Source organism: Chionomys nivalis, chromosome 10 (genome assembly GCF_950005125.1).
Source record: "Chionomys nivalis chromosome 10, mChiNiv1.1, whole genome shotgun sequence".
Classification (NCBI taxonomy): domain Eukaryota; kingdom Metazoa; phylum Chordata; class Mammalia; order Rodentia; family Cricetidae; genus Chionomys; species Chionomys nivalis.
In genome coordinates this window covers 49475457-49491672 of record NC_080095.1, presented here as the reverse complement: position 1 = coordinate 49491672, position 16216 = coordinate 49475457, and the positions used below count along the sequence as shown (strand labels likewise).

Here is a 16216-nt window from a genome sequence, read left to right as displayed (position 1 = left end):
GAATTACAAGTATGTACTGTCTGGCACCCAGTTTGTAATAGTTAATCTTGATTGTCAACTTGCTTGGATTGAGAGATGCATGCCTAGGAGATCAGCAGAGAATTATTCTTGGCTGTCTGTAGAAGCACTTCCAAAGATGATTGCCATGTGGGATAGTGACTGAAGTTTAAAAAGCCTTCCTTGAATGATCGGCTCTGCCCATTCATTGTGAGCAAGCTTCATTCTGCCTGAGAAAGTGTATCTGGTGCTGCTGCCATAGTGTGGGACCTCACCTGCAGCCTCAAACTGGGACTGCATCATTGGTTGATACATCAGTCACACTGCTGGGTGCTTTTAGGCCATCAGTACCAAACTGGGATGGTGTCATTGGTCTCCCTTGTATGACTCTTCCAGTTTCTTGAACTAACTGCAAATACCAGGTTCTCTGTTTCTCCAGCACAATAGGGCCAATCTCCACACATGTAAGCCAATTTAATACCTCCCCTTTTATAATTAAGCATCTATTCTGTCCATTTTATTCCTCTGAGGATCCTTGGTCAATGGGTCTTTCATCAATCACTGCATGACCAGGTACAATTCAGAAGTTATTCAAATCAACATATTCTGTTGTACATCTGGAGTGATCAGTTCCACACATCTGTAAGTGTTAAGCTCAATTGTTTCTCCATGTTTAACTTTAAAAAAATAAAACTTGTGAGTATGGATCAATTGTTGACATTCTTCTAAAATTCATATACTGAAATCATAACTTCTGGTATGGCTTAAGCTTTAGACACGGCTTCTACATAGTAAAATGACAAGAGCCATAGTGATGCCAAGGGTAATTAGTAGATTTATAAAAAGAAATACCAAAATTCCCTTTGCTCACCCCCCTCCATGGAGAACACCAGCAGAAAGGGCACATGAGCCTGCAGTGAGAAGGTGTTCCCTAGAGGAATGGCTCTCATCAGGGCAGAAACTCAACCCCTTAGGTTTGTCATTTTAGCCTCTGTAAGTGTGAACAAATCAAGTTCCATAGTTTAAGCCACTGATTAGCTTTATGTTGTAGTAGCCACATACTGGACTTATATGAGATATATGTGAATGTGAGCATTAAGTTAACACTGACTCCAGATTCCAAATTAGCCCTGAGCTGAGTGCTAGAGCGTACAGTACTCGGGAGTCTGAACTAGCAACTACTCTCAGGCAAGCAAGGAAGAGGCTTGGAGAATACAACTGAAGGACAGTTTTCAATTTGGCATCATTTTCTGTTGGTATCCAGTGGACTCCACTCTACAACAGCTACAGGAGTATTAAACACACTTTCTCTAGTACCACTTGGTTTAGAACTTTCATGACAGTAGAAAATTCAGCAAAGCCATGGAGTGAAAAAGTGTGACCATCAGTCTTGATCTAGAGCCATGGTTTACAAGCTGTGTGACCCCTTTGGGGGTGCTTATCATATATCCTGCATATCACATACTTACAGTGTGGTCCATCACAATGGAAAGTTACAGTTATGAAGGAGCAACAAAATAATTTTATGATTAGGGGTCAGCATAACCACATTAAAGGATCGCAGCCATAGGAAGATTGAGAACCACTTATTGAGAGCCATAAAGGAGTCTGTATCTGTAAATATAACCCCCACAAGGAAGTTAAACAGGAAGCACTCTTTTGATAGATATTTTAGCCTCCATTAACATTATGTAATGTGGATTAGTTTTTTGTTCTTATCATAATGTTGTTTACGACATTTTCCTCTGAGAATTTTAGAGTTTGATGGATAGTAATTTTGGTTCTCAGCCCCAACAAAAAGCCATTCTCTACGCAACTCCATATGCCTCGGTGCCACCAGCTAAGCAAATTCCAGGGATCTTTAGTTCTACAGAAACACAACTCTTTCTGCTTCTCATTATTTTAGTGATAAATTTGTCTATATTTTTTCATATCTTTTAATGTAAAGGTTAATAAGCAATGTTTCATGTCCAATGGAAGAACTTCTCATTCTATGTATTTATTCGAAGTGATGTAGTAGCCAGCACAGTTCCTAAGATACTAACATGAGAGCAAAGAGCATAGCAGAATGTGGATGGTGATGCAATATTTTGTCATGTTCCATCATATCACTCCTTAAATGATGTTGATGTGAAATGCATGTGCTTTTGTTATTGTGAAGTCCTTTGCAATGCAAATGACAGATATGCCAACATCCACTGTTGGTCTTGGATCATACTTGAGTTAGAATCCTACTCACAGATGGTAAGCATGACATATAGCTTGCTTTGTTTGCATGCTTGCTTGCTTGTTTATTTTGGGGTTTTCTGCTCATGTGTACTGAAGCACAGTGTGAAACACATTGAAATCAATCTCTAACTCATAGGTGAGCTCATACTATCTGTCTTCTTTCTTAAGACTAAACATTATCAAGCAACAAACATTATAATCTCCCACAAAGGGCTTTAAAGATGTATCTTTAGTCTCTCCTAGAAATTGGTTCATAAACAAGATCAATGGCAATATCAACGGACATATTAACATGGAACAGGGGAAGTTCCCCAGGGTCCCACCTTTATTCACAAGGCTTTTAATCTACATCGAATAGTAGAAATGCTGACTATACTGGACTCAAATAACTTAGATACCAGTAAAAGCTTTGACACCAACTTTCTATGTAAACATGAGTGAATCCCTTCAGGTTCTTAGTTTGTTTATTTTTTATCTATAATGAAATCAATCAACATATTTCTTATTCATGATAATCCTCTCTTTGAAGTGAAATCTTAAACCCTGTGATGTCATCACCCTTCTAGACTCCCCTTATCCCATCTCTTGAGATAAACTGTATCATCCCCTTGGTAGCCCTTTTAAACCTGAGTGGACCCTTTCACAGAACTTCCCTGGATCTATGATGATCTCTATTCTGTGGTCTCCTGGACAGCAGACCCTGGTCCTCTCTCCCCGGTGCCCCCATGACTATTAGTAGGAAGGTGTATTGAATATACAGTGAGCTAACCAATACTTTCTGTGTCACACTTCAGCAAAGTGTCTTGTCAGAATATGTACAGAAAATAGCAAACACAATCTCTCACTCTTCTTATTTAAGTAGTTACTCTGGAGGGAAATATGTTCCTGCTATCTTGAAAGTGAAGAAAATATTCAGAAATAATTCGCAATCTCAGCCAAGCTTAATGTAGCCGTAAGTGCTAATGTAGCATTTATTTTAAGCTCCAAGGAAATGAAATTCTCTTGACAGCCTCATGTACAAATATACCTACCAACTTTTAAATGGCTCATTTTCTTATATTCATAAAATGTAATGTCTGTGGGCTTCAGCAATTTTTTACAGAAAAGGGTTCCAACAAAATTACCAATGTATCTGCATATCTGAGAGACTGAGAGTACAGATTTCTTATTAACCTTTATAAATGGTGCATTGTTTGGTCCTCAAGACTATCTCTAGCTTGAATGACCAACTAGAAGTCACAAGAACAGCACAGAGTTACAGTAGTGGCTGTGACCTACTGCAGCCTAAGCACACAAAGCCAGTTTAGCAAAAGCAGAATTGCACAGGAGAGGCTGGGAAAGCTACAGAAGAGCACCCAGCATCCTCTCTCTAGTTCATCCAGCAAGAGTTACGGGAGTGTATGTGTAATGTTGTCAACCATAAAATTCACTAGGGATACAGTATCTGGGGAGTGCACTTGTAGGCATCTTCTCCCCAGCTTGTACCAAAATTCCACAGAAGAAAATAAAGACATCACAATGTTTATATAAACCATATTATCTGAATAAGCAATTTAAGCACAGAAAGTGACTCCCTAGCCAGAGTGGTAGGAATCACCTACAATCCAAATCCCCCCGGTTAATTGTTTAAGGACACTTTAAAGGACATCCGTGACTTCTGCATTCAATCTGTTTTTATGTAGTCAACGCTGCTGAAGAACCACTAGATAGAATGATTTAAATACAATGAATTTAAGAGTCCAGTGGGAGTATTTTGAAATCTTTCACCCACACTGGGTGTGTCAGGCGTTGTGGGAACTCCTTCAGCCAATGGCTTTTAAAATGCCGGCCTATTTTGGGTGTGATCTCATGTGCTGTAAGTGCAGACAAAAAGCGTGAGCATGCCTTTTTGCTGCTGGATTTGGCTCCAGATTCTACCACGTGCAGAGGATTGCAGATCATTACCCTGACTGTGAGTTTATCCCTAAATAAATAGAACTTTGTTATACTCCATTCCTGGCTATTGTGGAACTCTTTGGTACTGCTACAAATTGGCACCAACTATCTCAGACCTACAGATGGTTCTGAGTCCACTACACACTCGTTCTTTCACATCCCCAGAAACAGTATCACCTTGAACTGGTTAAATATATAAATATGTAAATAAATTCAGCAAATATTCCAACTCTGATGCCTTTTCTGACTATGTCTAAACTCATAATAAACCAGGAAAGTGTGTTCTCATCACAGAAAACAGTATACCAAGCAAGTTCTTTTGTGCAACTCAGTTTAGATTCTGAATTCTACACAAGAGGCTTAATCTTCTGTTGTCTGGTAAAGTGTGTGGGCTCTTCTAGGAAGAGTTGCTTTAAAAGCATAAAATTAAATAGTGATAACCAAAACAAAATTAGGGATATCTTAATATCTATGTTTTAGGCACAAATTTTATGGAAGTAGCCAACCAACATCTAATTGCATTTAAGACCCACCGCATGAGACAGATCCTATCCCTGAATAAATAAATAAGATACAGGAATTTTATTATCAATTAAACATCTCAGGTTTCTAATACCATGAGATAAGAGGCTCCTTAATATATTCCACTGATATCACAACCTGTTGGGCCGAAAATAAACAGACACATTTTTTATTTGTGCAGAAATTTTAGAACTAATAAATTAAATTTGCTTTATTACTAATTTTTTATTATTTACTGAAGTATTTAGATTTTACATAAAGCTTATACTCCAATTTCCCTCAGAGCAATGTTTGAAGGAAACCAGTCTGGCCCCCAATAAAGCAGTTTCTGACCTGAGTGAGAAGCAGGAGCTTTGACCTTCAGTGTGAACTCACTCGTTTCTCACACTCACTGCCAGTCTGTCCTTGCTCCTGCGTGCTCTCTGCCTGGCTCTGAAACCACTCTCATTTGTATGATAGTTTCTGGTTTATAGTGGCCCTCAGATAAGGGATCTGTGCTTTTCTGTTAAAGGGAGAAAGGCTTCTATTTGTACGGCTAGTTTCCATCTTCATCCAGCCCTCTGCATCTAGCAGAGGACACATATAGAGCCCATGGGTAGCCAGTCACTTGTCTGGGAACATTTCCTAGAAACACAACAGTATTTGTTTATTAGCCTATTTACACTGAGGGCCTTTTATAAGAAGAAGGGCAGAGAGTCCATCCCTCCCTGTCCCACATTGAGGATGCAGTGAGAAGATAGCTATCTTCAAACTCCAAAAAAAGAACCCTCACCATAGAACCAAACGGACCAGACACTCAGTTCAGGCTTCCTAACCACCAGACTGAAAAATTTTTATTTAAGACAGTTCACCTTTGGGATACTATGTCCCATTCTCATAACCTCTGCCTTTCCATGTGTGAAATGATTGCTCTTGTGCCTTATTTGCATTGCTGACATTTAATATGATTGATATACAAAACGTACTGAAGTTCTTGGTTTGATTCTGTTATGGCTGACTAGTGTAGGAGGATGGTCTTGTGCTACAATGGTAAAACTGAATAGTTGAGGTAGGCATACATCCTAAGGTTTTCACTGTCTGTGCCTTGATTCACAAAGTTTGCTAATCCTAGCTTTAATTGTTGTATAAAATTACCAGAACATTATTTTTACATGAACTTTTTAAATAGAAGAGTGTAAGACTTAAGTTTCTTTTAAGGGGAACCTCATTTGTATAGCAGGAGATGAGGGCAAAAGAATCACCCAGTTCCTCTCTATATAGCCACGGAAGCACACTCTCTACCACATCTCCACTGAACCAATGCATCAATTTATAAAGTGGTCAGAGCTGTACTTCAATGCAGCTGAGAAACTGGATTCAAAATCTGATCCCCTGCTTGCTAGAACTATATTCTTACTCAGTGGCCATGGCCACTATGAGATCCACAGCTCACTAAGACACTAAGAGCATAGTCTCAGTTACACAAGTGAGTGACAATCGTTCGACACAATTGTTCTTACAGTAACAGCAAGAACAACCTCTTTTTTTTTTTACAACTAGTAAAGCGATGGAGAATAATGTAAATGAGCAAATGAGACATCCTACAAACAGCTGAGCACTTGTCTTTGAAAGATATCTATGCAAAAACCTGGGAGTAATTGTGGGAAGTTTGTAGAATCAAAGAATGGTTAAAATCCAGATCTTGACCCACAAATTATTTGGTCGGTGTAAATACCACTTTCTGAACCTTCTTATAGTTAAAATGGAGATTGTTCTGATGCTGACTTTAATAATATTATCATACATAAAATACTTATGCCTAGACACATAAAATAGGCTGTTTGAATGGTAGTTGGTATTACTAATCTTTGAAGACACTCTTTCACAGTTCTCTTTCACAGTTTTTTTTTTTTTTTTTTTTTGGCTGAGAATAAAGTGGCAGAAACTGGCAACACATCCTTTTCTCCGATTAGACAAGTTACTAAATAACTCATAAGAGCAGAAGGATGGGATTGTGAGTTAGATTAGAATTATTATCAGAATGAATAGAATTCAAAGGCAATGCAAGTTGTAACAGACTGGAAATGGGAGAAGCCATTTATAACTTAGCACACTATCACCTGTAGAGACAAGTATATGGTCCCCAGATCCTGATTAAAAAATAAAAACAAATGTATGTTCTTGGTCTGTAGCTCAATTTTTTTTTTAACTGGTGGAGCCTCAGTTATACAGGTTGTCAGCTATAATAACCAACAAAATGTTTGTGTGTGTGTGTGTGTTGTACCTGCAGGGCTTGCTTTATGATTGACTTATTTTGATGAAACTTATATTCTATTTGTGATCTGTTTGAATTATTCTTTCTTAAGTCTGCCTTGCCACCATATCAGTTGGTATACTAGCTAGTTTTATGTCAACTTGACACAAGCTGTCATCTGAAATAAGGGAGCCTCAACTGAAAAAAAAAAAAAGAAGTCTCTTTAACATCCAACTCTGGAACATTTCCTTAATTAATGATTAATGGGAGAATGCCCAGCCCATTGTGAGTGGTACCATCCTTGGGCTGGTAGTCCTGGGTTCTATAAGAAAGTAGGCTGAGAAAGTTATGATGAGCAAGCCAATAAGCAGTACCCAATCCATGGCTTCTGCATCAGCTCCTGAGTTGTGGAATACGACTTAACTAAGCAAATATCTGTTACATTTGTTTATGCTGCATTTGTTTGACAATGTACAGATGTGTTGCTTTGCCTACCTAAGGCACCTGATCGGTCTAATAAAAAGTTGAACAGCCAATATATCTAGATAACAAGTCTGGTTGGCTGAGGGAGTAAAAGCAGGAATCTAGGCTCAAGAAAGAAGAGACTAAAGGGAAAAAGAGACGGAGACATGCCAGGGCCAGCCAGGCATGCAGCCGAAGTCAGTCAAACACAGGGTAGGACATATAGAATAAAGGAAAGGCAAAAGTCCCTGAGGCAAAACAAATGAAGAGAAATAGCTTGAATTAATTTATAAGAGCTAGTGGTAAAAGCATAAGCTAAGGCCAAGCATTCATAACTAATGAGTCTCCTTGTCATGATTTGGGAGCTGGTTGGTAGCCCCAAAGAAAGCCTGCTATACTCCTGCCTCCAGGTTCCTGCCCTGATTGAGTTTCTGTTCTGACTTCCTTCAGTTATATACTACAGTGTGGCCATGCAAGCCAAATAAACTCTTTCCTCAGCTCAATCTTGGTCAGGATGTTTTATTGTAGCAATAGTAACCCTAACTAGGGCCGTGGGTTATTTAATATTAATTCCCCGGGCTCTGATTTCTTCACATGACTGAAGGAAGAAAAAAGTCCCCATCTTATGTCACAAAATGTCATACATATCAGATGGGATTTGGTGTAAGAAATCTGTTTTGAAAAGGACCATGATAGTATGTATTCTGCAAAATGTAATATAAGGATTTAGGTCCCCTTACAGAATGAGAAAGAATTCCAAATCAGATCCATTTTGAAATAGTGTGACTATAAGAGCTTCAAATAGCTGTTTGTGGATGGAGACCTTGCAGCAGAAAGCAGAGTGAGGATCCAAGAACAGTGGGCTCCCTAACAGCAGGCAAAATATTTGATGCATGTTTGGGTCCTTCCCTTTCATCCATCTTCGGCTAATGGCCAATTGTTGATGTTTCACATGATGTGCACTTGAAGATTTCTGAGCACAGGAGTCTGTGGTTCATCCCTGTTCTCTACAACCATTTGCTTGTCCCACAGATTATGGATGGATATTCAATGACAACTTGTTAACAAACATATGAACCGAAACCTTGCTCTAACACAGATAAAGTGTTTGAAAAGTCAGTGGGATTTCCATTCCTACTGGCCTAGACATCTCTTGGACCCTGAACAAGAAGCATATTGATTTAATTCTATTTGTTTCAGTATTGCTACAGTGTGGACATTAATTTCTATATTGATGGGCTTGTTTGCCTTCACATTAGCTACAAGGAAGGCTTTAAGAGCCTGTCGAAAGGAAGGACCATTATTCCAAAATACTTCAGTACGGACAGGCAATCATTTTATGTGAAGTTCCTTAAGTGCAGTTATACAAATGTGTATTTCATTCTTGGCCATAAAAGAGTCTTAGTCAATGCCCGACGACCTATAAATCAGAGAGAGGAGGTTTCTTTATGCAAATAACTTTATGTCACACTCATCAATAAAGAAGCAGATGGTAATGAAGGTCAAATTTGCAGGAACACCAGAGCAAATGAATCCCGTCTCTGTTTTCAGGGTATGTCAGTGTGGTGAACTCCTTTTTCTGACGGTGTTCTTTGAAAGAACTGAGGAAGATGAAGCTTTGTGAATCGATTATGAGATGAGAAGACGGGTTTAAAGAGCAATGGGAATAGAGAATAGGTAGCCAGCTTGACTGACATTCCCAACTCGGAAGACCTCCATACCATCAACAGATGCTGTGTTCCTTTCAGAGCAGTGTCACAGACTCCAGAGCAGAACACACGGGAGGGGTATCCTTGGTTGCCAGCTTCGCTGCATTTGGAATTGACTAAAAACCAAGGGGATGAGTACCCCTATGAGGGATTATTCTTGATTCTATTATTTGAAGTGGGAAGACTCACCCTAAATCTGGATCTTTTGAGGCAAGAAGATCCCCCTTAAATTTGGGCCACCTCATCTGGTGGCAGTCTATATGAAGGACATGGAAGAAGGATAGCTGGACCTTTGCCTGCTTTTGTACTCAGTCTGTTTGGCAAGTTCATTCCTTCACTGCCATTAGAGCTTATTTCTTTGGGATCCTGATGTATACTGAAGGCTGTGTGAGACACGCAGCCTTGTGAACTTCACAACTCCTCGATTCTTGAACCTTGGACATTCTAAGCCCTGAGTAGGAATATACCATGCCATAGCACAGTTTCCAGACCCATTTGCTTTTTCTCAAGTCTGTTTTTCATTTTTCATCTTAAATAATAAAGACTCAAACATTTATTTAGATAATCAGAGTATCTTCTCCCTTTCAAAGTGAACAATATAAATAAAAGGAAAGAAAAATGGCATCACTCTATAGAGACAGGAATGAACCACTTCAAAATGAAACCATTTCCATTCTTGGCTGATAGAATATAATCTGCTAGCCCTCTGGGTACTCATAAGGGAATGTAGATACAACATACCCGCTTCCTTAGATTGCAAGTGAGAGTGAGGTTCCTTGAAAATGAGTTTGCAAACGCTGTATAGAAGTCAAGGACCTTGAGCAAGGCTTCTCGCTTAATGATGTGCAGGTCACAGTAAGTCAGGGCCCGGACATTGGCACAAGCATGAGCAAGGGTGGTTTCCTTCCAGAAGATGTCCCCAAACACATCGCCTTTCCCTGGAAAGCAGGACAAGACAACAGGTTCAGCCACACCCACTGGTGTTATTCAGTTTAAGAGATCATGCTCATCTATAGAATTTAGAGCACCAGCCCCTCTGCATATACAGCAACTTTTCATCATAGCAACACGCCCCAGGTTTCAGTTTCTGATGGAAACCTGGTGTGGGTAGCATACATGCGATTCACTGGAGTAGTTAATACCCTCATTGTAACAAACAATTTCAATAGCATTCACATCATTAACTTTTCCCATCTGATTAGAAAGAGCAAAAATAACTTCTTTTTTTTTTCTTTCTCACTCTCTCTAGGAAGAAAATTGACAACAAAACAAAATGCAGTCCAAGAATCTGTTGTTATATCATTTACAAATCTGTGACAGACGCAATGTATGTTAAACCGAATTATTCAGTAACTTAGCATTGTACTCTAAGCACACTAAGACATGTCACGTCTCTGTCCTCAGAGCATGACCTTCTCTTCCCACATAATTAACCTGACAAGGTCTCAAGGTCTGGCTCAAGAGCACCTTACCATGGTTCCTAAGGTTAAGAAACTAAACTGTTCCAGGTAGTGGTGGTGCACGCCTTTAATCCCAGGCAGAGACAGGTGGATCTCTGTGAGTTCAAGGCCAGTCTGGTCTGCAAGGTGAATTTCAAGACAGGCCCCAAAGCTACAGAGAAACTCTGTCAAAAAAAAAAAAAAGAAAGAAACTAAACCATGAGAAAATGGGAACTGATGAGGGATACACACTTGTAATCCCACATAACCAGGGAAATAGTCCCATGCAAGACTAAAATGTAGATGTATCTCTAAAATTCTAAAAGTAAACGAATCACCTATTCACTTCAGAAGCACCACCCCTAGATGCTCAAGAACATTCAACATTCCAAATCAGAAGCCTTAGTTTTACAAAGGGCTTGAGAAAATGTCAAATGTCAAAATTCAGCCATGTGCTTTCTTTGTTCTGTTTCTGCCAATCTGTGTTAAGATGGAAGAGACAGCAGGAATATACTCCAGTGGGATGCGCTTTTCTAGAGGCATTCCATGGATGACTTGTTCTTTCTGCATCCTAATCACACAGAGGAACAAATACCTATTTATACCGTGTAGATTCTGATCTGAACAGGGGAAAAAGAAGTGTTCCATAAACCCCCAGACACAATCACACCAAGAGAAAGGAAAGTGGGTGTAAACCAGAGAAATGGGAGAAAGAAATGTACATAGAAACAAAGCTGGTAGAGTGGCTACCAGATGCCCAGGGCAATGTCCCCAGTTAGTTCCTTGGGCACCTGAGGACAGGGAACCTGAAATGAACCCATCCTATAGCCATACTGATGAATATCTTGCATATCACCATAGAACCTTCATCTAGCGATGGATGGAGATAGAGACAGAGACCCACACTGGAGCACCGGACTGAGCTTCCAGGGTCCTAATGAGGAGCAGAAGGAGGGAGAACATGAACAACGAAGTCAGGACCACGAGGGGTGCACCCACCCACTGAGACAGTGGGGCCGATCTATTGGGAGCTCACCAAGGCCAGCTGGACTGTGACTGAAAAAGCATGGGATAAAACCGGACTCTCTGAACATGGCGGACAATGAGAGCTGACGAGAGGCCAAGGACAATGGCACGGGTTTTGATCCTACTTCATGTTCTGGCTTTGTGGGAGCCTAGACAGTTTGGATGTTCACCTTCCTAGACCTGGACCGAGGGGGGAGGACCTTGGACTTTCCACAGGGCAGGGAACCCTGACTGCTCCTGGGACTGGAGAGGGAGGAAAGAGGAGTGGGGGGAGGGGGAGGGGCGGGAGGAGGGGGAGGGAAATGGAAGGCGGGGAGGAGGCGGAAAATTTTTTTTTCAATAAAAAAAAAAGAAAGAAAGAAACAAAGCTGGTTGAGTAGATCAGATTCTTTGACCAAATGGGCAGCAGGAAGGCTCTTTGATGTAGTAGCAGAGGGGCCAACCTCAACAGACACTCTATGGTAGATGCAGAAGGCATGCCAGTTACTAAGAAGGTGCTCAGAGCACCATGTGGGTCACAAGATCAGCATAAAATAACCATGGTAGCTACTTAACTCATTTTCCACAATCCACAGGTATTTCGACCCACTGAAAAATCATTGCAGTTGGTGTCACTGTTAGTGATGCAGTTGTTCGATAACTACAGCTGTGCAAGAAAATGACATTAGAGGCCAAGTAGATAAATAATCAAGGGACACATTATTATGATAAGCAGGGAGATGGATGACAGATACTTACATCATAATAACACATCCTATTACAATGATGAAATCTGTATGTGGTGTTCTCGTTAAACTAGCAATTCCAAATATAAGTATTCTAACTGCATAATCCGAAGTGCTAAATTTACTCGTGAAAATGCCCACAGAACTAATATTTATTTATAATACTCCAACAAAGTGTAGTGAGATAAAGGTCAAGGGATGAATAAATTCTGAAACACTAGATAGCCACTAAGTAACACAAACCACATGAAATGGTATACAGAACGCTCATATTACATAAATATAAAATTGGTACAATTACATTTTATATACAACATGCCTGCCCTACCCTATCACTCATACATATGCATAAAGCTTAGAAGCAAATGAATGAAACTGGTAACTTCTCTCAGAACTATGGGGACAATGCATGGGTTTCTCTTAAGTTTACATGCATTATTTTATAAAGAAAATATATTAATAACAGTTATAGTAGCACAGTCTCTAGTGCTAACAACATAAGTTTTTAAGAAGGCTTTTTAAATCCACCTATACCTAGTTTTGGATTTTTGTTTGTTTGTTTATTTTTATCTCAAATATGTTCAATATTCTATGTTTTCTTCAGACTCTTATTTTTCCTTAAAGAGAGGGAAAGGGGGTTATATTTCTTCAGATTCATTTCTATGACAATTTCTCAAATTGATAATTATTTAATATATTTATATGTTAAGTATTTGGTAATTCTTTTTCCATCTATTCCACCCCCTTTTTTTTTTTCGAGACAGGGTTTCTCTGTAGCTTTGGTGCCTGTCCTGAAACTAGCTCTTGTAGACCAGGCTGGCCTCGAACTCTCAGAGATCTGCCTGCCTCTGTTTCCCGAGTGCTGGGATTAAAGGCGTGCAACACCACTGCCTGGCTTATTCCACCATTTTTAAATGTATACCGTATTCTGCCTGTTGGTCAGAAGAGGGGCAAGCACCAGATCTCATTACAGATGGTTGTGAGCCACGCTGTGGTTGCTGGGAATTGAACTCAGGACCTCTGGAAGAGCAGTCAGTGCTCTTAACCACTGAGCCATCTCTCTAGCGCCCTCAAATTGCCAATTATAATATCATTTCTGATCAATTTATAAGTGATAAACTATGTGATTTTCAGGTATGATATGCTCTGATACTAACTAATGCACTTGACTCAGTAGTCTCAGTTCTAGGAACTAATAAAAAGATTAGAAGCATCACAAGAAACACACAGGGTAATATTATCAATCACAGCCTGACAGGTTAAAAAACATGACATATATATACATATATAAAACATGACACATACATATATATATACTAAGTTACAAAATATATGTAAAATATCAATGAATAATGACTTAAATCAGCTGCAAAATAACATACAAAATCTTAGGATACTAGGTCAAAATTGATTAAATAATTACAGTGATGAATCTAGAAATTCATTTGCTTCTTTTATGTTTTCCCAATTAAATTAATGGAGTATGGGTTTTTAAAGTATTCTTAGACTATTCTGAATTTCTTTTATGTCTGTTGTGATGCTTCCCTGTTCATTTCTGATTCTGTTATTTTGGGATGTCCATTTCTTTATTTCGATTAGTTGTATCAAGGACCTACTTTCATACCACCAGAATATGTCATAACCAATAGTCCTGCCCACCTATAATACTAATAAATTACAACAACGACCAGTATAGTACAATAACCCAAAGGGTGCCATAGTGGCACCCATATCTTGATAGCAATCAACAACTCTGTAATAAGAGTGAAATCATGCCTGGTACTAGAAACCCAACCAACTACCTGGGTCTAGTGAGGTCATGGTTCTTGAAGAAAAAACTACTTTACTAAATGAGCATAATTCCTATCTGCCTCTAATAGCCATAATAAAGTGTATAATAATAAAAATAAAGCACCAAGATTCAAAGTATTTTCAAGAAATGTATTTTTAAAGAAATTTTTCATGAAAGAATTAAAGTATAATTATGATATGATGTATATTTCATTAAAATGTGATTAACTTGTCAATCAAGAACAAATTTAGACAAAACAAACAGCTAAAAGAAAGTTCATTTAGTAATAAAACTAAAGGTTTGGAGTAATGTGTTCATCACTTTTTCTTTCTGTCATTTGACAGTTTACTTTAGAATGATTCTTTATAACCTTTATCAAAATGAGCAAAACAATTAAAGCATGTACAAATATAAAAATTTTAAACAATGACAGCAAAATTAACTACTGTGGATAATTTTTATCCTATCCTCAAAATAGCCAATAAACAGTCATTGCTTGTTAGTGGAGATAGGAGTTTAAAGGTACTCAATGAATGAGCAGAGCTTCCTCTTATCAAAACAGATGGCTATTCATTGTGCAAGCATTCAAATATTAATTAGGTATGTTATCTAACTGAAATATTAAAGTTTTAACTCATTTCTCCTTTGAATTTTTAAACTGCTCCCTTTTGTAAAGCTAAGGATCAGACTCAGAGCCTCAAGCATGCTCACCATGAACCAAGAGCTCTACCATCGTGTTTCAAGCTCACTCTAAAATCTTCTACCTTTTTAGAATCATGGGTGAAAATAACTATACACAAAAGAACAACAAGAAACAAAAATTTTAACTCATGACAAATTTTGTCCCCTACTTCTGCTAAAAAATATTAGAGAAACATAACAAAATTAACAAACATGGATAATTCTGCACCCATTGTCAAATTTTTCATTATTTAATACCTGATACTAACCATTTCATGGCACAAAACTTCCCTGAGTATATGTGATAAGTAAGCTAGACACTAGCTTAATCATTCATTTCGAATTATATTTTCTCTATCCAAGCAAGGCACCTAATACATGATTCAATTCACAGCAATCTTTTATTACACTTCTGGGAAGGTGGTCATGCAAGTCAATGAATTATTTACCAGGTGTAGTAAAGCCCATTAATACTCTTCATCTTCAAGGCATACAATAAACTTTATACACCCTGAAGAAAAGCTACAAAATGTGGACATGTGGCAGTGTGCATGGGGTGCCCAATAAAGATGCACCCTATCTGCATAGCAAAGATTTTACACGCTTTCAGGCAAAGAAACGCCTATTCATGTTCATGACGATAGAAAGTCTGGTGCTAGTTTTTAGGTCAGTTCCTGCTGGGTACAATCATGTCAGCTGTAAACATTTTGTATCTTAAGCATACTAGCCTCCCTCAAAACCCTGAAATAGGAAGGAACCTCACACTTCACAGGAAAGCTGTTGTTTGGTCTATTTATATTTTCTCAGTTCTTTGCATCAAGCCTTATGAAGAATTTCACTGATGAACCATGGGAAATGGGATTGAAAAATAGAAATTAATGCTTGCTATCCACATAGTAAGAAACTGTAAAATGTGAAGACAAAACAGAGCTAGAATTACAACATGATTAAAAGAGTAATACAGTCTATAACCTGTTTGGGAATTGTGGTACCCTATGGAGCTAGTTTAACAGACAGATTTGGTTTTTTATCTTTGACAAATTATCTAGTGAGTTGATAATATAGGTTTTAAAATGCATAAAAATAGCCATAATTATACATTGGTTAAAACAACTACCTTATCCAAAAGATCTTTTGAATTTTACTTGGGTAGTTCCTTGAGTATGTTTGGAGCATGACCATGGTTCTAATGGATCAGTTTCCCATCTGATGAGAGTTTATTTCAGCTTTTAATGCCACATCACAGTCAATTTCTGAGGGAATTCAGGGCAGGAACTCAAACGACAACAACCATGAGTCAGGAACTGATGCAGAGACCATGGAGGAGTGCTAAGTGCTGACTTGCTCACCCTGCTTTCTTGTAGCACCCAGGACAACCAGCTCAAATATGGCACCACCCACAGTGAGCTGAGCCCTCCCATATCTGACATCTTAATAAAGAAATTACAGCACAGGCTTGCCTACAG

The 16216-nt window shown here is 38.7% G+C and overlaps 1 protein-coding gene across 3 annotated transcripts in view; it reads right to left on the bottom strand.

The window, feature by feature from the left end:
• Nucleotides 1-16216, bottom strand: part of Kcnh5 (potassium voltage-gated channel subfamily H member 5) — a 294555-nt gene that overhangs the window by 60139 nt on the left and 218200 nt on the right. For all 3 annotated transcript variants that reach the window (XM_057782950.1, XM_057782948.1, XM_057782949.1), the window contains one exon: nt 9829-10025. In XM_057782950.1, the coding sequence (XP_057638933.1) occupies nt 9829-10025 (197 nt within the window). The remainder of the gene's footprint in view (nt 1-9828; nt 10026-16216) is intronic.